The 24,627-nt window shown below is 38.8% G+C and overlaps 2 protein-coding genes across 6 annotated transcripts in view; one reads left to right on the top strand and one right to left on the bottom strand.

Annotated features, from left to right (window-relative positions):
• Positions 1 to 18,237, top strand: part of LOC132378428 (tubulin polymerization-promoting protein) — a 47,848-nt gene extending 29,611 nt beyond the window's left edge. For 4 of the 5 annotated variants that reach the window (XM_059945340.1, XM_059945338.1, XM_059945336.1 and 1 more), the window contains 2 exons: positions 9,636 to 9,789; positions 13,991 to 14,499. In XM_059945340.1, coding sequence (XP_059801323.1) covers positions 9,636 to 9,789; positions 13,991 to 14,206 — 370 coding nt within the window. In that variant the 3' untranslated portion in view covers positions 14,207 to 14,499. Of the gene's footprint in view, positions 1 to 9,635; positions 9,790 to 13,990 lie in introns of all 5 variants that reach the window. The other variant, XM_059945341.1, reaches the window with a different exon arrangement.
• Positions 17,246 to 24,627, bottom strand: part of cep72 (centrosomal protein 72) — a 217,609-nt gene continuing 210,227 nt past the window's right edge. The window contains exon 16 of the mRNA XM_059944915.1: positions 17,246 to 23,985. Within this exon, the coding sequence (XP_059800898.1) occupies positions 23,796 to 23,985 (190 nt within the window). The 3' untranslated portion in view covers positions 17,246 to 23,795. The remainder of the gene's footprint in view (positions 23,986 to 24,627) is intronic.

The following is a 24,627-nucleotide window of genomic DNA, read 5'->3' as shown; positions in this document are numbered from 1 at the left end:
TTACAAGCCCCTTTACCTCGACAGCACAGCAGTGGAAACTGCATGCGGATTCAAACTCCTGGGAGTGTACATTGCACACAACTTCTCATGGTCCCAGAACGCATCCTACGCAGTCAGAAAAGCTCACCAATGCTTCTACTTTCTGAAGAGAGCTGGACTTTGCACTTCCAGGTTCATGTCATTCTACAGACGTGCAATAGAGAGCATCCTAACAAACTGTATCACTATTTGGTACAGAAACTGCACTGAGGTGGGCAGGAAGGCTCCACCATGGGTAGTCAAAACTGCCATTGCCTCACTGGCACTAGCCTGCTTGCCATCAAGGCCATACAGTAAGATACTGAAAAAGATCAGTAACATCATGAAGGGCCCGACCCATCTTGCTTGTGGACTGTTTGTCCCAATCCCATTAGGGAGAAGGCTACATAGCATCCATGGCAGGATCAACAGACTCACAGTTACTGGCCCCCGGCAGTAAGGGTGATCAACATTCTACACATTAACTCCACTGTTGCTTTATTATTTCCTGTCAGTCAGCCTTATTGCCGTACAACTAGTCTATATGTATATAAGCTATTTATATTTATTGTTTTTTTATTATTGTGTTCTTTTGTGTTTTTTTTTGTGCTACATCAGATCTAGCATAACCATTATTTCTTTCTTCTTTACACTTAACATTAAGCAATCTTGAATCTTGTCTATCCTTAGTTTTCTCAAACAGAATTCATTAAACCTACTGCCTCTGGTGATACTTTGGACTAATTATCTTTCAGGAAAAACCCATTCTCTCATGACCCAGTCTGAACCGTCAAGTATGTACAACCAAACCCACACCAAAGTGACCTTGACTATTCCCTGAAACTACTCATTTGGATCTTTACCAGTTCAACAAGCATCTGTTAATTTCACAACCATGTTGGGTCAGAAGAGGGGTGATTGATAAGTCATCCTCACAAATGACAACCATGTCCAGTAATTGAATTTGTTGCTTGTGGCCTTTCAACTGAATTACAGCAGACTGATGGCAACTGCAGGGACATCAGTGAGAAATGTAAAGTTGTCCTCCTGCTGTCTCTGTTTTTTTTCCTTGTGTTTTCACGGGAGTGATTAGTTTTACTGTTAACCTCTTGATCGGCTGTTTTGCTTGCTCAGATTTCTCTAATTTCGTTGTTTTTATCAGTAGTTGCTTTTTCATCTGAGAGCATTTGAACCCTGAATTGGAGGAGAAAGTAGCAGTTAAAAATAAAATGTTGCAGATGCTGAACTTTGGAGCTAGAATCACAGCTAAAATCCCAGGTGGAGTCCCTGGCAAGAGAAGCAAAGTTAACATGTCAGGTTGAGGGCCTTTCCTCTGGACTGGAAGGAGAGAACAGTACATCATGGGGACTATACCAAACACAATGCTAAATAAATGTAATTCTCTTCTACTTCACATGATCCATATCTCTCCACTCCCTGCTTATCCGTGTGTCTATCTGGAAGCCTGCCACATCATGGTCCCACTTCTCCTCCCGGTATCCTGTTCAGCACCCAGCACCCTCTGTGCGAAGACAAAACCTGCCCTGCGTATCCACTTTAAATTTTATCCCTCTCACTTTAAATGCTTGTCCTTTCAAGTGTGTCCTTTCTACCCTGGGGAGCAAGATATGGCAGCTTTCAGTGAGCTAGAGAGCAGTGTGAGGAGCGGGGCAAGAAGACTGCAGTTGTGTGGAAGTTGTCACTGATTAAATGACAACACACGGCAAAATGTCAGTTCAGGAATGGTGTGAGTGGCAACAACAGAACCATTACCAATCCGAGAAAATGCAAACACAGTTATTGCTATTGAGTCTGGAAGATGAGCTACTGTTCCTGGTGCTTCCATTCTGTTTGATTAGTCTATTATAGAGGATGGGGACAGAGCACAAGGAATGAGTAGATAATATTGTGCATCAGTTTCAAACATGAAAGCAAATAATTCTAGTGTCCATGGTAAATTTAGGATGGTGGAATGAATCCTTGTTTTACTTAGTGGAATAGCCAAAAATTATTAATGATATGTTGCTTTATGCTAAGAAAATCTTAGAGTTCTAGTTGGGATATTTCCAAATGAGGCTCACTACGTGAAAGGTTATCACTGTATTGAAATTGTTAAGAATAGTCTACACAATTGGTAGCATGTCATCTTGAACAAAAGTCTGAGTTTGGTTTACTTCTAAGCTTGCAAAATGTTTCCTGACACTAAATATTCACCTTGGTTTAGATCCAGTAACTTCATTTGTATTGCAAATTGATTTTTTTATGAGGGTATGAATCTAATTGGGAGCCACTAGTACCTAGAATTTATAATCACTGCATTAATGTGGTGATACCCCATCCATTTTAGATACTGATACTGAGCTTTAACAACTGCATTACATTGTGGGGTTTGTGATGAAAAATATGTTGGCTGCTATTCTTCTGAAATAGAGGTCAAAAAGTTGTCCATGGACTCTGATAAGGCTAAGAGTATCTGAATAGCCACTTTCTTCAGGTGTGTTTTCGAAGTTAGCTTCATCAGTTAATCATTAACATTCAGCAAACAAGTGAAAAACAGATAAAAAGATTGAGTGGAATAGCTTTTGGTGGAGCAGGAAATATTGAAAATCAATACACTATCTTGAATCATCTTGTGTATTGTAAATTAATCTGTGGTTTAAAGGCTATTGAAAGATTCAGAAAATAAAACTTGAAAATAAGGGCTCTTGGTCAGTCCATTTTTAATTTCAAATTTCTTAAACCTGCTGCTAGAAATATGGTATGTAATCTGCAATTCATTTTGATGCCTTGATACACTTAGGGAGCTCTCAGACTTCTCCAAGTTGTGACTTCAGTTTTACAATGCACGAGTCAGCATCAGAGTTTAGAGGATAAGGAAATTGTCTGAAGCTATAAATTTAAGTTGTAGAGTAAGCTGTGAGGCAGAAACAAGGAATCTGTAAAGGGACGGGGTTAGATGAAAAGGTGGAATTTCATTTGGGGGAAATAGAAGGCAATTCCATTTGGTTGGAGAAAGTTTTTTTTAAACTGGCAAGAAGCTTGTAAATGTTGCTGTTCAGTGTGATTGTGCCCTTGAATGCAAAACACAGGAAGTTACTATGAGCAATTGTGTAGGCAAAGTTATTTTGGCCTTCATTGTGAGGAGCTTGGAGTGTAGGACAAATGAAATCTTAATGTAATTGTACAAAGTTTTGAAGGGAATATGCCTGAAATATCATGTGCAGTTTTCTTCTCTGAACCAAAGGATGATGATGTGCACCATTGTAGCTGGTAAGCAATATTCAATCTGTTAATTTCTATTTGGGAAACAGAACAGGATGAGAAGTGGTCTTATAGAAACAAGAACTGAGAATGTGTACAATAGTAAATACCATACAGCTCTCTTCCCCAGAGAGTCCAGAATGGTGGGGAAGATTGTTGGTGATCGTTCGATGAAATAATTTGGTAAGATTATTTAGCTCAGACAGAAAGAAATTTGCTCCATTCTGTATATACTGACTCTGATCCTCCGATGAGGACTGGCTTATGGACTTGTTTTCCTCCTCCTGAAGGCAATAATCAGCTCCTACCACTTAGCCAGATATTCAGTCTTCCTCTTAGATGCCACCTTTGATTTGGCCAATGAGAGTGGTCTAACCTGCAAACTTGAATATGGCATCAGAGCTGTGCTTATAGTCATTGGTATAAAGTGAGCAGATCAGAGGGGCCATGCACACAGCCTTGTGGTGCATGTGTGCTGATGGAGATTGTGGAGGGGATGTTACCAATCCGAACTGACTGGAGTAGGCAAGTGAGGATCCAAGTGTACAAGGAATTCTGGCACACAGAGTTGTGTGCCCTTGCTGCTTGTGTTCTTAGGTTTTAAATTCTGATGCACAGTAAAGCTTTAGTTTGGTGTTCTCGTCTTTATTGCTCTCAACTTTTCAACAAAGCAAAATTAAAATTTGTTATTTGCGTAGTCATGAAGGTAGTAGCAGTAATGTAAAATTGCTTTACTTTGAATTTGGAGTTTTTAGATAATTATTCTGATGAAAATTGATTCTAAACATATACAATTAGCTTTTTTTGTGTTTGTTTTTTTTATTAAACACTCTACAAAAGAACAGAAGTTCTAAAAGCGAGTTCAAATGCTATAAAACACGTCTGAAGTCAACTGCGACTGAAGTGGTTGGACAATTAGAGAAGCTGTTCAGCAATAATGCATTAAAAAGAGAGTTCAACAATATTTAACATTGAATTCCGTACAATCATCACAGCCCCAGGACATTACTACAGAAGTTCTGTAGGGTATTTCCTGTACCTTGGGCAGCTGTGTCATCAATGCCAGCCTTCTATTATGAGATCTGAAATAGGAATATTTTCTGATTGCACCATTTTCAGTGCCATTCCCAACTCCTCAGCAACTGATGCAGGCCATAGCTGTTTTTAATAAAGCCCAAAATGACATTCAGGCATGGATTAATAACTAGCAAATAATATTTTTGCCTCGAAGTTCCAGGTGCTACCTTTCATAAGACGATGCCTTGACCTCATCTTTGATATTGTCGTAGATATGCATGTGCTATCATTGGCCAGAAACTCCACACAAATTACAGGCAGTTCAGATGTTGGGTAACATCTGGTGCAGGGGTTCTCAACCTTTTTTAAAACCCATGGACCGATACCATTAAGCAAAGTGTCTGTGAACCCCAGGTTCGGAGCCCCAGCTATAAATTCACCTGATGCCCCAGGACCTTTCCAGTATTTATATGGTACAAGTATGGAGCTTGAGAATGTGTGTGAGTTGTGTTAGTAACCAGTCTTGCTACTTGATGCCCCTTTGAATCTCTTATCTAAGAAAAGTGGTGCATAGGAGAGGATTAAGAAGTTCACAAGAATGATTCTGGGAATGCATGAGGAGTGTTGATGGCTCTGAGCCCATTATCACTGAAGTTTAGAAACCTATTGAATATTGACAGGCCTAGACAAGGGAGAGGTTGTTTCATATAGTGGGGGAGTCTAGACCAAAGCCTCAGCAGAGAGAAGAAGAGGAACTTCTTTAGCCAGAGGGTAGTCGATCTGTGGAATTCATTGCCACAAATGGTTGTGGAGGCTAAGTCATTGTGCATACTTAAAATGAAGGTTGATAGGTTCTTGATTAGTAAAGGTGTCAAAGATTAGTAAAGGGAGAATGCAGGAGACTGGGGTGGAGAGGGTTAAGTCTGACATGATAGAATAGTGGAGCAGGCTCAGTGGGCGTATGGCCTAATTCTGCTCCTACGTCTTATGGTCTCCTATGTCAAACTTTAAAATTGCAGTGTGAACTGCTAAAATTGATCTTAAAAATGTCACCTGGAAGTAGCCGAATATTCATGAGTTTTGAACATTACTGGCTTTCAAGATGTATTACTCTGTAGATCGCAGTAATGACTGGCTCTCATTCGAGAGAATTCTTCTTGCCCACACAGAATAATAGTTCAGTATGAATTAGACAGGCCAAATGGCCTGTTTCTGTGCTGTAGTTCTGTTTTGTTCTGTGTATTATTTTGAGGTGATGAGCAGTGCTGTTTTAATTTTTATTTTTAAAGCTTTCCTGTTTTATGTTTGTGATTTTTAAGGCTGATTTCTTGGAAAGTATAAACCTTGAGACTCCCTTTTTGCCAGCTCCTGCGGCTGTGAACTGAAGGTGGTTCTACTTTAAGAGCTATTACTCTTCAAGTGCCAATTGCTATTATATTTCAGTACTTAAGAAGCTGGAATGCGAGCTTTGTGTTTATAGCTGGAAGTAAAGTATGTAAAACCAAAGACCTTTATGCCTTTACTGAAGAAGTGTGGAAAATTCTAGATGTTCTACCTCAGGAATGATTAGAAGTTTTGGGTATAGAGGAAGCTGGTAAGGCTGAAAAAAGTAAAATTAATTTCATGGAGAGAAAAGGTGGAACAGTGTACTTCTAAAGCTTTTCAGGATCCTGTTGAAATTTTCAAGATGACGGACATTGTGTACTTAATATTTCAGTAATACTTAAATAACGTAAATATGTAATCGAGAATGCTTAACATAATTACAGATTGTATGTCGAAGTGTGAGAATGGCATACATCATTATGCCACCATGTCTTGTGTGCGAGCCTCACACAAAAAGTAAAACCAAACTAAAGTAGGTAACACACTACTCCACGGCTCCATGTTTTTTCATTCAATTAATTTTAGTGTTTCAAAACATGACAACAGGTTTTTGATGTAGAAAATGTTTTCCCTCTGATGCATTGCTTAATCAGTGAAGGCCAGGGATTCAGTGATCCAGGATCTGGAAATCTTTTTTGTTTTTGGTTGGATAACTGTCTCATCTGGAATGTTCTACTGAATAATATGGTTATTCTAGAAATTTTCAAAGGGAGTTGGACAAGTGCTTGAGGAATGTGAACTCTTGGGGTGTTGTATGAGTAGCAGGTTGCGAGTACAATTTCTAGTAATCATTTCCATTTCTCTTTATATTGGCTAACAAAGGTACAGGACTGATAGCATCTTCAAATTTCTATAAACATGACTATTTAGAATATGAAATAGTACAACATAGGAATAGGACTGAAGTCTGTGCTGAGTTTGATGCCAAATTCAGCTAATCTCTTCTGCCTGCACATGATCTAAATCCCACCATTCACTACATATTCATGTGCTTATCTAACCCATGAATACCCCTGTTGTATGTTCTTCCACCACTATCCCTGGTGGTGTGCTCCAGGCACCTACCACAGTGTTTTTTTAAAAAACATGTTCCACTCATTCCCTTTAAACCTCCCACTTCTCACTTTAAAGCTATGACTTTTAGAATTTGCCATTTTTGCCCTGGGTAAAAGATTCTAGCTGTCTACCTTATTTATGCCTCTCATTTTATAATTATCTGTTGGGTCTTTCTTTCCGTACAAAAATGAGTTTCAGAAGTCATATATGGTGACATATACACTCAGTGGCCACTTTATTAGGTGCAGGAGCGGACCTGGTGTGGTTTCTGCTGCTTTAGCCCATCCACTTGAAGATTCAATATGTTATTTGTTCAGCGATGCTTTTGTAACACATGGTTATTTGGGTTATTGTTGCCCTCCTGTCTGGCCATTCTCAATAACACGACACTTCCGCTCACTGCATGTTTCTAGTTTCTTGCACCATTCTTTGTAAACTCTGGAGACTGTTTTGTGCGAAAATCCCTGGAGATGAGCAGGTTCTGAGATATTTAAACCTGCCCGTCTGGCACCAGCAATCATTCCATTGTCAAAGTCACTTAGATCACATTTCTTCCACATTCTGATGTTTGGTCTGAACACCAGCTGAACACTCTTGGCCTTGTCTGCATGCCTTTATGCATTGAGTTGATGTTACATGGTTGGATGATTAAATATTTGCATCAATGTACATATTAAAGTGGCCACTGAGTGCATGTACTTTGATAATAAATTGACCTTGAACTTCAGCCTCCAATGCTCCAGAGAAAACAGTCTAATACCTTCTAATCTGGGTAGTATCATGGTAAACGTCTGTAAAGTCTCCACGTCTTTCTTGTGATGGAGTGGTCAGAATTGGTCACAATGCCCCAAGTGCAGCTTAACTAAAGCTTTGTTCAGCTGCAACGTGACTTCCTCACTCTTGTTCTCTATGCACCCTGTGATGACGACAAGCAAGCCATATGGAGGCTTTACCACCCTCTTCTACTTGCGTTGCCACTTTCGGGGTTTACCACCCTATTCTACTTGTGTTGCCACTTATGGGGTTTACCACCCTCTTCTACTTGCGTTGCCACTTTCGGGGAGCTGCATTTCGATGGATGGACAATGCAGCCTGATGCTCTGCAATACACCAACCTCAAATATGTATCTCTGAAACCAACTTTTTGAATAATTGGTGCTTGCAAGTGAGCTTAATCTCTCCACTCTCCTCTGAAACTTTGTCAGTGCTCGAGTTTCAAAGCCTTCCCTCAAAGTGGATCAATTGAATGTAATTATTGGTCTGTTTTTCTCCCCTTATTTTTCCCTGCCGCATGGAGAAGAGCGGAAAATGCAGCAAGATGTTGCAGTTTGGAATGTGCTTGCTGAAAGTGTGGTGAAAACAGTTCCAATTGTAAAACTTAAAAGGGAACACACATTTGAAAAGAAACAAAAACAAATGTATTGGAAGAAAGTGGTAGCTACCTTCTTTCAAAGGGCTTTATGATAGCCTTAAAGGTCTCTTAATGTTATCTAAGATTTTATAAAATGTTGATGATGTCGTGACACTGCCTTATGGAACTTTCTACTCTCCACATTCTGTAGGAATAGAAATGTCATATAAGTTGTACTGAAATTAAATTACTTAAAGCAAACCTTGTCTAGTATTGATGCTTTATGATGAGCAATATAAATTATTAAACAAATATGGCTGTGTGGCCTCTTGCTTGGAGACTGGATTGTATATTCTAGGATAACAGTACTTGGGGAATGTTGAACGTGGTGACAGCTTTTGGGTGAGATGTTGTATCAAAACCCAGTTTACCCTGGCAAGTGGCCACAAAAGATCTCTCAGCAAGACTTTGAAATAGAGAAGGTGAGTTCTGGCCAGTGTCAGGACTAATATTCATCCATCTCCCATCGCCACTAAAAGCAGATAATCTGCCTATTTATTTTATTGCTGTTTGTGAGAGATTACTGTGTGTGGGTTAACACTGACTATGTTTCAAAGGTACTTGATTGGCATTAGGATGCATTGGGATAGTCTGAGAATGTAGAAAAAATTGACCCTGAAATTCAGGCATATTTGATTAGACAAGAAAGGAAGTTAAGAGTTAAACTTGCAGGAGATTAGGAGAACTCCCATTTGTTATGTCCAAGGTTTTCCATGTTTTTGGAGAAAAATCCTGATATTACTTTAGGTGCAATACTAATTTGTTCAGATTGTGGAAGGGAGATGCTCCATGTGTTCTACTTGTGTCTGAAAACACCAAACACAGAAATAAACTAGTCTCACAGGCTCACTGTAAATAGGTGACAGGGCATATTGCTGCATGTGTGCAATTAGACTGCCTTCTGACCTCTTCTGCTTGCGACTCACTCCACACTGGCAGATTCTCCCACAAACACGAGGAAATCTGCAGATGCTGGAAATCCAAGCAACACACACAAAGTGCTGGAGGAGCTCAGCAGGCCAGGCAGCATCTATGGAAAAGAGTACAGTCGGCGTTTTGGGCTGAGGCCCTTTGGCAGGACTGAGGGTCTCGGCCCAAAACGTTGACTCTTCGCTTTTCCACAGATGCTCCCTGGCCTGTTGAGTTCCTCTAGCATTTTGTGCGTGTTGCCTGTCAGTTCCTCCCTCAGCAGACATCATTAAATCAGATCATCTGGTCATTATTTCTTTGTTGTTTGTGTAAGCAACGTAATGATTGGTTGCTGCCCTTCCCTGTGTAGCAAAGGAGACGAGTTTGAAATTACTAGTTAACTATAAAGACCTTGGGGATGTCCCAGTGGTTGAAACAAATTCCAGATATGCAGGAATGTTAAAGACTGGGCAATGGGAGATTGTATGGCACCACTGAAGTTTTGAAAATGGCAGGAACTGCATTTTATTTTAATTGTTCGAAATGTCATTTTTATATCTGAAGCTCTGTGTTTCAGGCCAAAATCTTTTAGAACCATCAACTTTGATCAGTTTAAAGATGCGCTTCAAGAACTTGCGCAGAAGAGATTTAAAGGAAAGAATGAGGAGGAAGCAATCCAAGAGATTCACAAGTTGATTGAAGGAAACGCCCCTTTAATATCAGGGGTTACGGTATGTTAAAAGTTTGTTTTCTCAGAACTGTACTGCACGATTCTTTGCAACAATTGACATGCCAAACAAGAGAAAATCTGCAGATGCTGGAAATCAAAGCAATCCACACAAAATGCTGGGTTCCTCCCGCATTTTGTGTTTAATTGACATCCTAAAGTGATTAACCAGCTATTATGTAAGGGATTGGCTACACTTTCCTTGTACAAGGAAGTGTAGCAGCAATTGCTGTCCCACTGAAATCTATTTTTAAATTGTGGATCATGGATTTCACAATGTTTATTTTAGTGGAATCTGATATAAAGACTCTTTCGCAGTTTTGACAGGATGTGATGATGAGAGCAGCAATATAAAATTTTTACAAAAAAAGTTGGTCTCTTTTTTTTAAAAAAAGAACTTTTATTGTTATTCCTTTTTTGGTGTGGCCATCACTGGTAAGGCCGGTGTACATTTCTGATGCTGACTTATTTTGTAGAGATGGTAGTGGGCTTCGCTAAGTTAATTAATTGTTAGTTCACTTCAAAAGGGAATGAGTATCAATCAGATTTAAAGGTTCATTTTATTGTCAAAGTATGCATGCAAAATACAACTCTGATGTTCGTCTTCTCCATCTAGCCATGAAATTCAGAAAAACCATGGGGTTGTTGAAAAAAAATAAATCAATTCCCCCCCCCGCACAAAAAAGAAAAACAAACAAAACTTGCAAACCCCAAACCCCCCACCCCCTTCCTCACAAAAAACTAGCAGATTGCCTGCATGGAAAACAGCAGGTGGAACATCAAAAACCCCAAACATCCAACCCCCTCCTTCGCAAGGAAAAAACACAGCGACAATAACATCAAACCCCTAACACCCCCCCTCACTAAAGAAGTAATGACACTAATGTCAAATCCCCCAACCCCCCTCCTCGCAGGAAAAGAAGTGACAATAACGTCAAACCCCCAATCTCTTTCATACAAAAGCTAAGATTGCCCACACAGAACAACACCAACAAGAACATCAGACCCCCAGGTACCCAACTCCTGCCTCTCGGAAAAAGCAAAACATCAACCACCTGCCAATTGGCAGCAAGAAAGAAAGCACCTGAACTGAAGGAGACCAATATAAAGTACACTCCAATAAACCCACATATCTCAGAATATCAAAACATCATTTGGGAGAGCAACTGCACAAACTTGGTCCTTCTGTGAAGAGTGACTGCCGGGTCCTTACGCTACCAACCCGGTTGTGGACTGCCATTGCCCCCATGGCCTCCGTTGAGAGCTGCTGACCTCCTCTGCATTTGCCCTGATGCCTCAATCCTCCTGAATGCTTTGAAATGGAGTCAATCGTGGCCCCGCGCCCCGTCTCTGGTCTTCTTCACAAGTCAGCTCGTGTTCTTGGTCCTCTCCGGACACGGCAGAGCACTAGATTATTCGATTGAATTCCAAACTGAAGAGATTGGCAATCTAGAAGATATCGTCTGAGGAATTGTTGTTTGCTGACACCATCTTGACTGGAAGAATCCAGGTAGAGTCAAATGTAAATCAGACTAAGGCTGGCAGGGCTTTGGGAGAGAACCTGCTGGATCTTTACGACATTCCTCTCAGTTAATTGCACTACTACTTCATGGTAAGATTTGAACTGTTTTTATTTTGATTATTGGTCCATACTCATGGTTAACATTACCATTACATTATTACTTGGGTCTGAAATCTAGGGGTGACGGTACTGAGGAAGAGCTGTACTGCCAGAGGCTTGTCTTTCAGAGAATCTGTTAATCCGGGATCTACCTGCTCAAACAGACCCAACCTGCCCTCAGAACTCCCTGAAGATTAGTGCTGCTTGTGGCATCTTGGTTCACACATAATGACAGTGATGGCATTTAAAATTAATGAATTTGCTCCGAAGCATTTTGGGACATCCTGCATATATAAAGGTGCTATATAAATGCAAGTCATTTATTGTGCTATTTGCTGAAAGCTCATAACAGTTGGATTACAGAAATTATCTTGGCATTAATTATTTTAACAAAATATCTAATTTGCTCATCAAACTTGCAGGTGTACAATGCATGTGTTCATGTTGCTGTTTGTAGTACAAGGCATGTTACTACATTTACTTACAAGAGTTGCATGAGATCAACATGGCTCTTTTTTTGTCTCGAACAAATGTTCATCAGGATTGAGAGGCCCCTCGGTGTATAGTGGTAGGTGGGGCCTCAGCTGTGGCCCTCCCTTCAACTCCAAAGGCAGGAGTTGCACAAAGCTTCGGTATACCTCGGCCTGTGGTCCTGGATCCTGGAATGTGTCAGTCTGCAGCAACTCCTTGCACCAGAAAGCACCGTCTTCATCCGGTTGGCGTATGTCTGCCCCGTGTCTCTTGTAACATGGAGTGCTGTTACGCAGCTGCTGGTGTTTGGGGGAGAAAGAGACACCGTAACCATCCTCCAGCAGATGGCTTTCAGAATGCCCGTCATTGCACTTGGCCCATAGCCTTAGGTGCCAGAGGACGGGCTTCAGCACCCACTCAGATGGCATGCTCCCTCTGGATCAGGGGTTCCTAACCTCCTTATACCATGGGCCAGTACCTTAAGCAATGGGTCTGTGGACCCAGGATGGAACCCCTGGTCTGGATAGAAAAACTGCTTTCTGAAATATCCTTTTAATCTTCTAAGATTAAATCTGTGCCCTCAGATTAAAGCCACCTCTTTGAAGGGGAAGTGTCTCATTAACTAAACTCTACCCCTGGTTATTTAGTATACCTTCATCAGTAACCCATTGTCTCCCCCCCCACCCCCCAGTCTTCCCTGTTTCAAGAAGAACTGGCCTAGTGTAGCCAAACCCTCCTCAAGACTGAAACACAGGCAGCATCCCAGTGAGTCTCCCTCAGGATCTCGTGTAGTGCAGCCACCTCCTCCATGCAGTCTGGTGGCAAGAACAGTATGCCCAGCTCCAGCTGTGGCCGAAATAATGTTTTATACTCCTGTACTATACCTGTTCTCACAGCCTTTGCCCAGCTATTGAAGACAAATATTCTTTATAGCTGTTAATCACCTTATTTATCTGTGGGCTGGCTTCAAAGACCCTTGGCCACATAACACTGAATTCCCTTTGTTCCATACCCAGACAATATTGATTTGAGCTCAGCAAACATGAACAATGTATAATGAATACAAATTAGATGCCAATGGAGCATTGAATTACTTGCAAAAAATAAGCTGAAAAACAATTGACTTGCATTTTATAGACCGGTGGGGGGGGGGGGGGGGGTAGGAAAGAACTACTGGACGTTCTCGGAGGGTCAAACAGCATCTGTGGAGAGAAATAATAGTCAAGACCCATCATCTGTACATTTTATTTTTTGCTTCTGATTCCAGCATTGCTGGTTGCTTGTGTCTTGTATTTTAAAACTGGTGATATTTAGAAATACACAGTTGTGTGTATTAGAGCACAGTTTGTGCATTGCAGGCTCTCACAAGTAGCTGTAACATAGATGGAAAAATACTTAATGTTTCTTTAATGAGTCAATTGCCACATGATGAAGTTGTCTGCTCTTCAAGATAATGTCAAAGAATACTCAATGGACTCTTTATTAGGTACACCTGTCAATAGACAATAGGTGCAGAAGTAGACCATTCAGTCCTTCGAGCCTGCACCGCCATTCTGAGATCATGGCTGTCTATCTGCATGCAGACATGGTCAAGAAGTTGAGTTGTTCAGATCACACATCAGAATGGGGAAGAAATGTGACCTCAGTGCCTTTGATCATGAGATGTTTGTTGGTACCAGACAGGATGGTTTGATTATCTTTGAAACTTCTAATCTCCTGGGATTTTCTCTGGCATTTACAGAGACTGCTGTGAAATACAAAAAAAAAATCCAGTGAGTGGCAGTGTTGTTGGCGATTAACGCTTTGTAAATGAGGGGGCCGGGGAGAATGGCCACATTGATTCAAGCTGACAGGAAGGCAACAGTAACTCAAATAACCACATGTGACACGTGGTTATTACAACAGTGGTGTGCAGAAGTGCATCTCCAAATGCACCAAACATCAGACTTTGAAGTGGATGGATTACAGTTGCAGAAGGCTGCACTGGGTTCCACTGGTGTACCTAATAAAGTGGCCATTGAGTGTATTTCGCATCGTCTGAGAAGGAAGACCACTTTCCAGTCCTAATGAAGGGTCTTGGCCTGAAATGTCCACTGTTTATTTCCCTCCATAGATGTTGCCTGACTTGTTGCAGTGTTTATTACTGCAGGAAGACAAACAGAAAAGTGCAGGAGGAGCTGTGGGTCGCGTGGAGGCAGGAGGTGGTTGCTGTTTCAGGTCGAGATCCTGCTTTTGTAGCAGTTTGCTTGTGCTGCTTCATTTTAAATCTCATGAAAATCTGTCAACTTTGACCATGCAGCATTTCCTCAGCACTGCATGGAAGGGCTGACCTAAATTTTATGCTCCTCCTGAATGCATAATCTTTGGACTCTGAGATGAAAGCATGTTTCCAAATGAGTCAAGGCTGAAACCCCAATACACACCTGCCATATCAGAAGTTCCATTCTATGGTAATGTTTTTTTTTGGTCTCCCTGCAGAAAACTGTACTATCTCCCACACTGACTCGACTCACTGACACATCAAAATTTACCGGGTCTCACAAGGAAAGGTTTGATCAGAACGGGAGAGGCCGTGGAAGAGCAGGCAGAGAATACCTGGTTAATGATACTGGCTACGTAGTGGGATACAAACATGCAGGAACATATGACCAGAAAGTAAAAGGAACAAAGAACAATTAATGCTTTTTTCCTTTTAACTAAAGGCAGCATTTCCACTGCGATTTGATTTTTTTTAATTCCCAAGATGATCAAAGAAGTATGAACCGGATCGTTGCTCATTTCAACTTGTTGACTAGGAACACCTTGTTTCAGACAGTTTGTAAAATGGAGCAAGTCATTTCTACCTGCAGCTTAAAGATAGGAAGCACCTCCTCTCATCACCTATGCTGGATACTTCTTAAAAATTTTCATCCTTTTTCAATGAACCTCACTAAACAACCATGAAAGGCATGGAAATCCTAATAAGATGTCCAGTCGTCTAATGGATGCCTTCAGATAATAGTATCACAAGGAATTAGACCACCTCCTCCTAAAGAATTCTGCTTTCGCTTTAGGTGATGCAAAAGATTCCATGTTGAAGACTGGAACTTGGGCATTTGCTCACAGAAGTTGGTGGGACACTGCAAAGTACTTTATGTTACTAAGTGCCTGTTGAAAAGTGCTACAGAAACAACAGAATGTAGTAGCCTTTTGTGATTTTTTTTTAAACTTTGGAAAAATGGGGACACTGAAAAGTAATATACGTGTTGGTCTTCTTGTAGCTAGTGCAGATTTGTCCTCTTTAACTGCAGTACAAGAATAAATTCAGGATGGGAAAGGAAATGTCACCACAGTCTTTGAAAAGTTATTGCTGAAGGGAAACTGCAGAGATCATGAAGGGATTATTGTTGAGAACTCATCTGCAGTCATCGCATATCAACTCGTGGTTCTCCAAATTTAATGATTGTGTGCCTCATTGATGTAAAAGACATGGAATTCTTTCATTAAAGTGCCACAAGAGAAACACTTAAACCCCCAGAAAACATTCAATAGTACTTACTTTGACAGAACTTCCTTTGTTTGCCATGACCAAGACTGGCATCAGTGCTATAAGAAGTGCGGTTGAGATGCATAGTGCCCAGAGAAAAGAGATGAAGAACTTTGTAGTGGGTAATGATTACTGTGATGAAGTGTTGAATGAGAATGGGCAATATGAAGATAAAGATTAGTCTAGAATTGAGTGAAAATAATGAAGGATTACAGATGATTCAATAACACCCTTAATATACACATTCAGTAGATCATAATACTTTTCTGTTTTGAAATGGGATGAAATTTTCACTAGTTTTATTGATTCTCAGTCAAATGTTTGAGACGGACAGTTGACAACTGATGATGATGGATTTTTTGCATTTGTCAAAATATTTAAACCAGTGGAACTTTTGCCAAAGATAGATGATCATGTTTCCAAACAACTAATAATCTGCTTTGCAATAGACTTGCAAGTTACATACAATAAGCATATTGTTCCTTTTGCCCTTGACTAACTTAGGTCTTTAGATGTTGTCAAGAACAAGGTATTGTTATATTGGACTTGGTTCTAATTCTGTTTGTATGAACACTGCCATCCATTGACCCAAGATTCTCTCAAAGGATCATTGTTTATATATAGGCATGAGCCACTGACCTTAATTGAGGAATTGCAAATGGGTATCTGGTCACCTTTTATGTTCCTGGCATCCTAAAACATAATTTCATTCCACTACATTCAGTTCTTGAGCTGAGATTGAGCTCAGAGCTTGAGCCGTTACATTCTACCTTGGATTTCTCAGTAAATTACACCATTTTGCATGCTGCTGAAGATTGATTCAGCACTCTATGGAATAGTCCTGCTGTTGCTGAAGAACTGAAACCTTCAGCTGTGCCCCTGATGAGTATTTTATTTCTGATACTTCTGCCGTGTACAAATTCACCCTAGCTGGTAAATGAGGTGTCAAGAACAATGTGCATATATTAATGGACATGAAAATCACAAGTAAGGTTATATGTTAAGGAAACAAGGTAGTAATTACATAACCAAAGATGAGTAAAGTGAACAGCAAATTGCTGCTTTGCTTTGTGACCTGCTCATGAGACAAATAGGGCAAACTGCATTCTTTAGCAGCTGGAAGAACGGATATCATCAGTACACAAGGTTCACAGGAGCCAGATGCACATTCCGTTCCAATGTTATGGGGACAACTCTCAGCTTTTCTTGACATTTTAATATGCCAAATAATGTACTGCTTCATTTTACAATCACCCAATTTAAAAAAAAATGAAATGCAATGTTTTTACTTAAATGTTAGATATTTTCTTCTCATCTTATTTCCATCTAGGCTGTTGTTTTCTCCATTTTTGTCCAGCATCCTGTTTTACTTGGAATCACATCTTCATAGGAGAAGACCAGTCAGTGTATTTCATAAGTGTTACTTTATTTGCCTGATGGTGCATTGACTAGTAGATTCTTGTTAATAATGGGTTGGATTTGTCCCACTGTGACAAGGAGCATCAATTGATTAATATTGCTGCAATTGTCTTATGGTACTCAGAAAACTCAGCATGCAGTATGAGCTGCAGAAGAAATGAGTAGCTCCAGATTTGTTTTTTTTTCTTTTACTATAAAAAGCTTTACATGTTGTACAACAGTGATAGTTCACGTAGAAAAGATATACCTCAAATGATCCAAATTTGCTGATTATAGAGACCTGTTGAACACCATTACTGCATCAAAATATCCAAACTGTGATAAAGTACAATTCCTTATTGTTCTGTAAGATGGGCTTGCCATTAATTGCACCCCAAAACACAGTGGGCAAGATTATGCTTATTGTGTTTACCCCAATTCCCATTGCCAGACTAACTTCCCACGGCACAAGGAAAGACTCACTGCCGCAGCTGGTCTGCAGGCAATTGCCGCGCCTTGGGTGGTGGGTTCTGATGGCTTTCGGACAACCTATTTCTTTTCAACTCTTTCCAAATATAAACGATAGAGGCATTTATGAAAGTTCACAGATTTAAATAATTAAAGAATACATTTATTTAAATACACGTTTTAACCAATTAAGTTAACCCATTAAATTAATTAAGAGCAATTTAAAAAAAAATCACATCCTATTTATTTAGATACATCTGAGTTCCATCTGTAGAGGTGGTGCTGCATCCAGAATCAGAATGGGAGCTCAAATGTGCCGGCTGCAAGGCACCACTGTGGCAGTCAGCATGCACTAGTGTCCTTTTTGGGACAGCCAGATGGTAAGGAACGTGATCCAGGCCAATAATACTTTTCCCCAACATCAAAATGTATGTAAGTACAGAAAGTCCTGTGTGGTTTATTATAGGGTACAATCCCTACTTCACAGATACAGCTGATAAATACCAGCTAAGGTAAGTAGGGCATTGAGATAACACTGATGCTTTTCTGAACTTGGGATAAATTCTGCAATTGACCTAATTTGCACTGCAGAGACACTGATTTAAGTTCCTGCTTCAGTACAATTCCATGTTCTGAAATTACTTTTTGCTGATAGAAAATGTCATTACAAGCCTTTTATTGGATGAAATGGCTCAAAATATTGGTCCTAATCTTCCCAAGGCCTAGCATTTTTAATGAACATTATCTCTGTTGTTCAATAAACTATAAGTGAACAGATGCACTGTTTTAAGGCCACAACAGTTTGAAGCAAGCTGTGCATATTTTAAATAGTTTTTTGCATAACTTTCCATTCTTCTTTCTGCTTTGCTTGCTCCATCTGTATCATCAGAAACTGGCAGACATTGTCACTAAGAGCATTTGAAACTTTGTAAGCATAATTATGGAATTAAATTTCATTTATAAAACTATTAGGATGCTGTGTAATTTGTTTTCATAACTCCTTATAAAGAATGACCTATCAAAAGCTGGTAATTTTTATCTGTCTGTACAGTTAAATGTAATATTTCTGGTATTGCTATAATATGTCTAAAACACTTGGATTTTAATCTCACTTCTTGTGATAGAGGCTCCAGTGTATTATTGTACAGAACTGGTAGCTTGTTTCAATTAGTAATCTTAAAACAATTTAAGATGCCAGTTATGTCCTGCTGAATCTATTAGTTCTGAGGGCATTTATACTTTATGCTCCCTGAAAGTTGGTGGTGTTTCTATTTTTAGAGACTCCAGTTATAATCACTGACATTTCTTTGCAAAAAAATGAGGTCTACAATTAAGTTTTAGAATGTAAGCAGAGGATATTAATACTGGCTGTATTTATTACATTTGCTGCAACATTCTCTTGTGACTGGGTGCTCTGAGTCTGGGAAGTCTGCCGACTGACCCTCAGCATGAGGCCCCATTCAAAGTATGGATAAGCTGGCTGCTGAGAGAATGGTCTGTGGAGCATTCTTATTTATTTAAAATGTCTTTAACTTCTGTGTGTTTATGTGTGCACATGTACTTTTCAAGCTTGAGAGTTGAAAGTACATTTCTTAAAGTGACACAACCTTGAGATTCTTCTAACCCACAGCCATGAAACAAAGAACCCATTTTTAAAAACGACTATCGAACACCCAGTGTGCAGAACTGGAACTCCCTGGATTGATTATTTGTGAAAAAGAGATTCACAAATATTGTATAGTAATGGCAGCTTTGACAGCTGATGAGTGTGTGATGCAACCTCAGTAACTATCAAAGCCATTCTGTGCATGTAGTCCATTGTTAAGGTTCAAACTGTACATAGATTCCACACTCGGGGGTTGTGGGGTGTGTCCATCCGTCCCCTGGAGGATGACTACAGCTGTCAAAGTCGGGGTCAATTGAGTTCCTGCCCCATCGAGCCAAAATGGTGCTGATAACATACAGTACTAGCTTTTACCAAATAGTGTATTGGAGAGAGGGGCAAAAAAAGAAGAGAGGCAGGAAAGTAAGGCAGAAGGGGAGAGAAGGGGAAATCGGGCTTATAATTGTGGGAAATAATTCAATGCAGAATTCTGGTTGAACAGACTATTTTAACATGTTCTTAACAAATACCCTTCCTCCATTGAACTTTCATTTCCACAAGCTTCTAATGAGTAGTTTTAGAAATTACAACTTATTTTCTTCAGAGAGATTTGATTCCAAACTTTCAATGCCAACAAGGTCAAATTAAGATGAATTACAAAATCAAAAAAGTAAATACTGTATCAAAAGTATATTTAATTTAGATTAATTAATCAAGATGTATTGTATCAAATTTACAAAATAAATATATCTACAAGTATAAATGTTTACATTTTTCTGCTTTTATGAAATGTTAACAATCTAATAAACAGTTCAAAAACATACCCCATATATTCGTAAACATTCAAATTGAATCACAAAAATTTTATGTGCTGATGGTACAATATTCAGAAGCTAGTGCTATTTAACCTTTAGCAATCTTCAGTGTAGGAGCCTGAACTGTATTATTAACATAAAAACAACTACACTGCTTTCCAAGATACTGCTTATCTATGGAGAGTAAGTGACAGGTAGAAAGAGAATGGAAAATGGAAGCAAGAGGAGACCTCCTAATGGAAATCTTTAGAAATTAAAGACAGCAGAAAATAGGAAAGCAGGATTTTTGTTACTGAACCAAAAGATTGTGAAAATTGATATTATAAAAGTAATCTTTGAGGAGAAAAAGAGTAAAATATTAAATGCCAAGAAGTAATTGAATGTGAATAAATTAGATGGAATGGCAAAACATTATTACAAGTAGTAAGATCTATAATTGGAGTGGGGAAGAAAACTGCTGGAAAAAGTCAGTGGGTCGTGCCACAACTGTGGAGCCAGAGGGATATGTAGATGATATTTCAGGCTGGGGTCCTGCATCAGGATCTGTACCACCTGCCTTGAATGCCTATGAGCTATTGCAGTATTAGATTTGTACTGATGTCATGAGGCTACGAAGTTAGAATCTGGCGTCGAAACAGTTAATGTGCAAACTATGGTTCAGCAGATTAAAATTCTAAGTTATAAAGGTTAGGTTTTAAATAATTATTTTGGCAAATTCCATGAAAGTGGAATCTACTTCTGTTGATTCTTTACGCAAAAATCCATGCAATCTCCAAAACAATGGAAAAACAAATATCACATACCCTTCACTCCAGAATAAACTTTACACTAATACTACATTACTAGTTTTGACAAATCAGCCAAAAGAAGAAGTTATTTTATTGTAAAGGAAGAAATCACTTTATATTAAAAAAACTACTTTAATTTTGGTTAAGTTGCTGGGGGCAGGTCAAATACACAGGCACTTTATAGTTTAATTGCATCTGGACATAATTAAGGATGTCGTTGCCAAGCAAACAAGCAGACTCATTTAGCATCTTATCTGTAGGCCAGATCAGGTTTAGTAGGTTGGAAAAACAACTCCTTGATGTTGCTGCTACGAAGTCCAATTCACAGTAACTAGTTTACTACCTCTTAGAGAAATATCACTTACACATATAACTAACCAAAATATTCCTTTATCCTTGGTTCAAAGAGATTAACCGTTCATTTGCATTTCCAAATGACTTATGTCCATTTAAAATGTCATTGGATAGTTTGGTGCTTGGATCATGTGAATCATTTATTTCTCACTATAACAAACTTGCTATTGGTTTGAAAAAGCATGATGTCTTTTCAAAATTGTGTTATTTGTTGGAACATAACAGAAAAAACAGGGCATCTGTAATAAAGAATAGGAAAGACTTTTATTTCCTACTCTTGATTTGGTTATGCTGTCCATTAAACAACATGAGGTATTGTACCTAGACCTTCATAGTTTATTGATGGCCACATACAAACTGCAGAGTTGACATATCACCTATTTGATGAACAACTTAATATAGTTCAGTATGTTATCTATATTTAAAGGAACCATTCCTCCACCTATAAAGAACAAAACAACTGCGTCTTCTGGATTTTTTGTCTCAATATTTTTCCCTATCCTCTAACGTGCTCCTTCATACCTACTGCTTAGTATTCCAATATTTTGTGTGGCTTACTGACAACATTTTGAGAACTCTCCAAAATAAAACTTTTTAAATGCAAATTGCTGTTGTTGACAGAAGTGGGGTGGATATATGGGATTTGAACTCATCCTAATCTAGGGAATTCTTTTGATATTTCAAATGTATTAGCTGAATATGAAATGCAAAATAATTTAGAGATTTTGGCAAAGAAAAGAGTAAGTATCTACCTTTCTGTTAATAGAAACTTGGAATTTGAAAATTTAAGGGTATTGTAGCAATATTTCAATAACATCGGTTACATTCAAGGGAACTGAGGAATTAGAATTTTTAGGTTATTGGAGTATTGCTTTACGTAAACAATATTCTTTTTCCACTCTTTTTCCAGTCATGTATAGGATAGGTAAAGGTGGTGGGTTAAATTTTAACCAGTTTCATTGAGTTAGCAAAATGTTAGGAATGCATTGAGGGTCTAGAGGAAGGTTAAGATCTTAGCTAAGAAGCCCTATCATAAACTACATGAGAGAGCAGGGTAGCTATTGTTGAGCAATTTACATGCAGTAACTGGATAGGGAAGGAATGAGAGAGAGAGTCATTTATTTTTCATTAACAAATCACCAGTGTTGAGTTTCCATTTTCTGTAGCAGAGGCTAAGTGTAGAGACTGAGCCACCAACTGAGGAAGGCACACAGAGTAAGGACGGAAAGAGGAAAGCAACAACTTAGTGACATAACAGGTAATTTTACACTTCCTTCTCCCCTTCATCCTATGTGAATTATTATTTCTTATCCATATTGCTGAATAATTGTAGGAGACAGACTGAAGTTCTTATGTTGCTGAGAATATAGGAACAAACTTAAAATCAATCTCTGTCAATCATCCCCCAAACCAACTTGCATGAATACTAACATATTCACTGTTGTTTAAAAAATAGAGCAGAAACATTTTTATCTTGCACTTCAAGACATAAATGGGTTTACTGCACATTTAAAAAATTTTAAAAAAAATTATTTTAAAATGACAGAGGAATTTCAAACAATTGTTATAAATTACTCATTAAAAGTGCTTGGTGTACAGTATTAATGTAGAGTAAACTAAATACAGCCAAAGCTGTACTGGTAGTTCAAATTATTCAGGTACCAGTATAACATGAAAGTAAAAGTCTAAGAGTGTATGAAAGGAAAGTCCCTTTCCCTGAAACCATTTTGAAACAAATCTTCCCTGCTCTCTGCAGCAACTTTCTTGAAGCATGGTTCCCAGAAACAAACACAATACTTCAGTTGTGACCAGAACAGTGCTTTATAAAAAATTCATCAAAAACTTGCTCACTTGCTTTGCCTCTAATTTATTAAGTGCAAAACTGCATACTTAAAAAACACTTTTATACTTGCCCTGCCATTTGTAACAAACAGTCTATGTTCTTGTACTGCTTTTAGAATTGCTGAGCTTTATATTCTTTCAATAAGTAATGCTTTAAGTTTCTTGGAATTAAGCTGCATCTGCCACAAATTTACCAAATCTACCAGACAGCCTATGTCTCCCTGAAGCTGATTACAGTTTGCAAACTGTACCCTGAGCACCATATACAAGAGGTCCAGGTACAAAGTCCTGGTGAACTCCACACTTCCTTCCACTTGAAACACAAACAATCTTTCAAAATTTCTTGTTACCTAGCCCATTTTCTATCCATGCTGTGACAAACCCCTGTTATTCCATACATGATCTTCACTCTTGAAGACAAACCTGATTTATAGCACCTTTCAATTGCCTTCCAGAAGACACATAGTATATCAGTCACATTTTCATAGATGGCCCTGTATTTAAAGAAAAAGCTCACATACTTATACACCATGCCTACTTTCTCCAATCAATCCATATTTGTGTAAATAATTTATTCTTCCTAGATTATCATTTATCCAGACCATGATAGTTGAGCTGAATAGTATGTAGCTACTGTATTTATCTCTACACCATTTTGTTTGAATAAGTGTATAACATTTGCAATTTTCCAGTCTCCAGGCACTATCTCTGGGTCTGTATGCTGCATCCTATGTTTGGGACTGGGAGATTTATCCATTTAAAGTGTAACTCTTATTTTAGTATTTCTTTTTATTAATTTCTAACCCATCCAGAATCTCAGATACATATTCCTTTGCTGTCACTGTTACAGACTGGTTACATACCTACCTAGTCCTTTGGACATGGTGCACTTGGAGTAAAGAGTGATAAGTATAAATCTCCATAATCTTGCTGATGAAGTAAGCTGGTTAAACTTCTATCTTTGGTACATGTACTTTAAACACTGTTAACACATAGCCGGCTGTGAGCAATTAAAATCTGTATTGATGTAAGGGGAAAAACATTTGGTAAACAAAGTGATGTCATACAGGCTCCTTGTAGTTTGTTTTCTCTGGACCACTTCACAGAAATGTTACGGGTTTCCTTCAGCGCCTCCGATTTTCCATGCCTCTGCCTGAGCATGTGTAGCCAGTCGTAGTCGTATTGTGGGTTGACTTCTCTACAAATTTTTTGAGCTGAATGTAACTCCAGTGCAATTGGTCCACTTCTGCCTTGTGTCGGGCTCGCATTTCATTTAACTCTCTCAGTAAGTGTTCGTTTGTGTATACCAGGGCTCTGGAAAAGACAGCAATTAATCTCAACAAAGCTGAAAGTTCATAGATATTACAGAACTCTTGATAGCTTGCAACTTTACAACAGCTATCCACAATTTGTTGTCAAGGAAGGATCAGATCTAGGATATCAGGTACAGTACATTTAAATGTGACTACATTAAATTCCAGTCTCAGTCATATTTCAAACTAAATAAAATAGCTGCACAAGATCAAAGCAAGAGATTGTAGAACAGTTCACATTTACAGCGTGATAGAGTGAAAATATTATGCCAGGTTGCTTGGAGACAGTTAAATAATGACTGTTTACAATCCTGTTGAACCTACATTAATGCAATCCTGATATCAGCAAATTCCCATGCAAATTATTTCCCAGCCCCTAACTTGTAACATCAGAATCAGGTTTAGTATGACCGGCATAGGTCGAGAAATTTGATAACTTTGCAGCAGCAGTACAATGTAATACATGATAAATACCGGGAAAAAAAACTGAATTACAGTAAGTATATTAAATAGTTTAATTAAAATAAGTTGCGCAAGAACAGAAATTTAAAAAAAAGTAGTGAGGTAGTGTTCATGGGTTCAATGTCCATTTAGAAATTCGATGGCAGAGGGGAAGCTGTTCCTGAATCACTTCAGGTTTCTA

Source organism: Hypanus sabinus, chromosome 20 (genome assembly GCF_030144855.1).
Source record: "Hypanus sabinus isolate sHypSab1 chromosome 20, sHypSab1.hap1, whole genome shotgun sequence".
Taxonomy (NCBI): Eukaryota; Metazoa; Chordata; class Chondrichthyes; order Myliobatiformes; family Dasyatidae; genus Hypanus; species Hypanus sabinus.
Note: the sequence above shows the minus strand (reverse complement) of the source record. Positions and strands in the feature narration are given on the sequence as shown.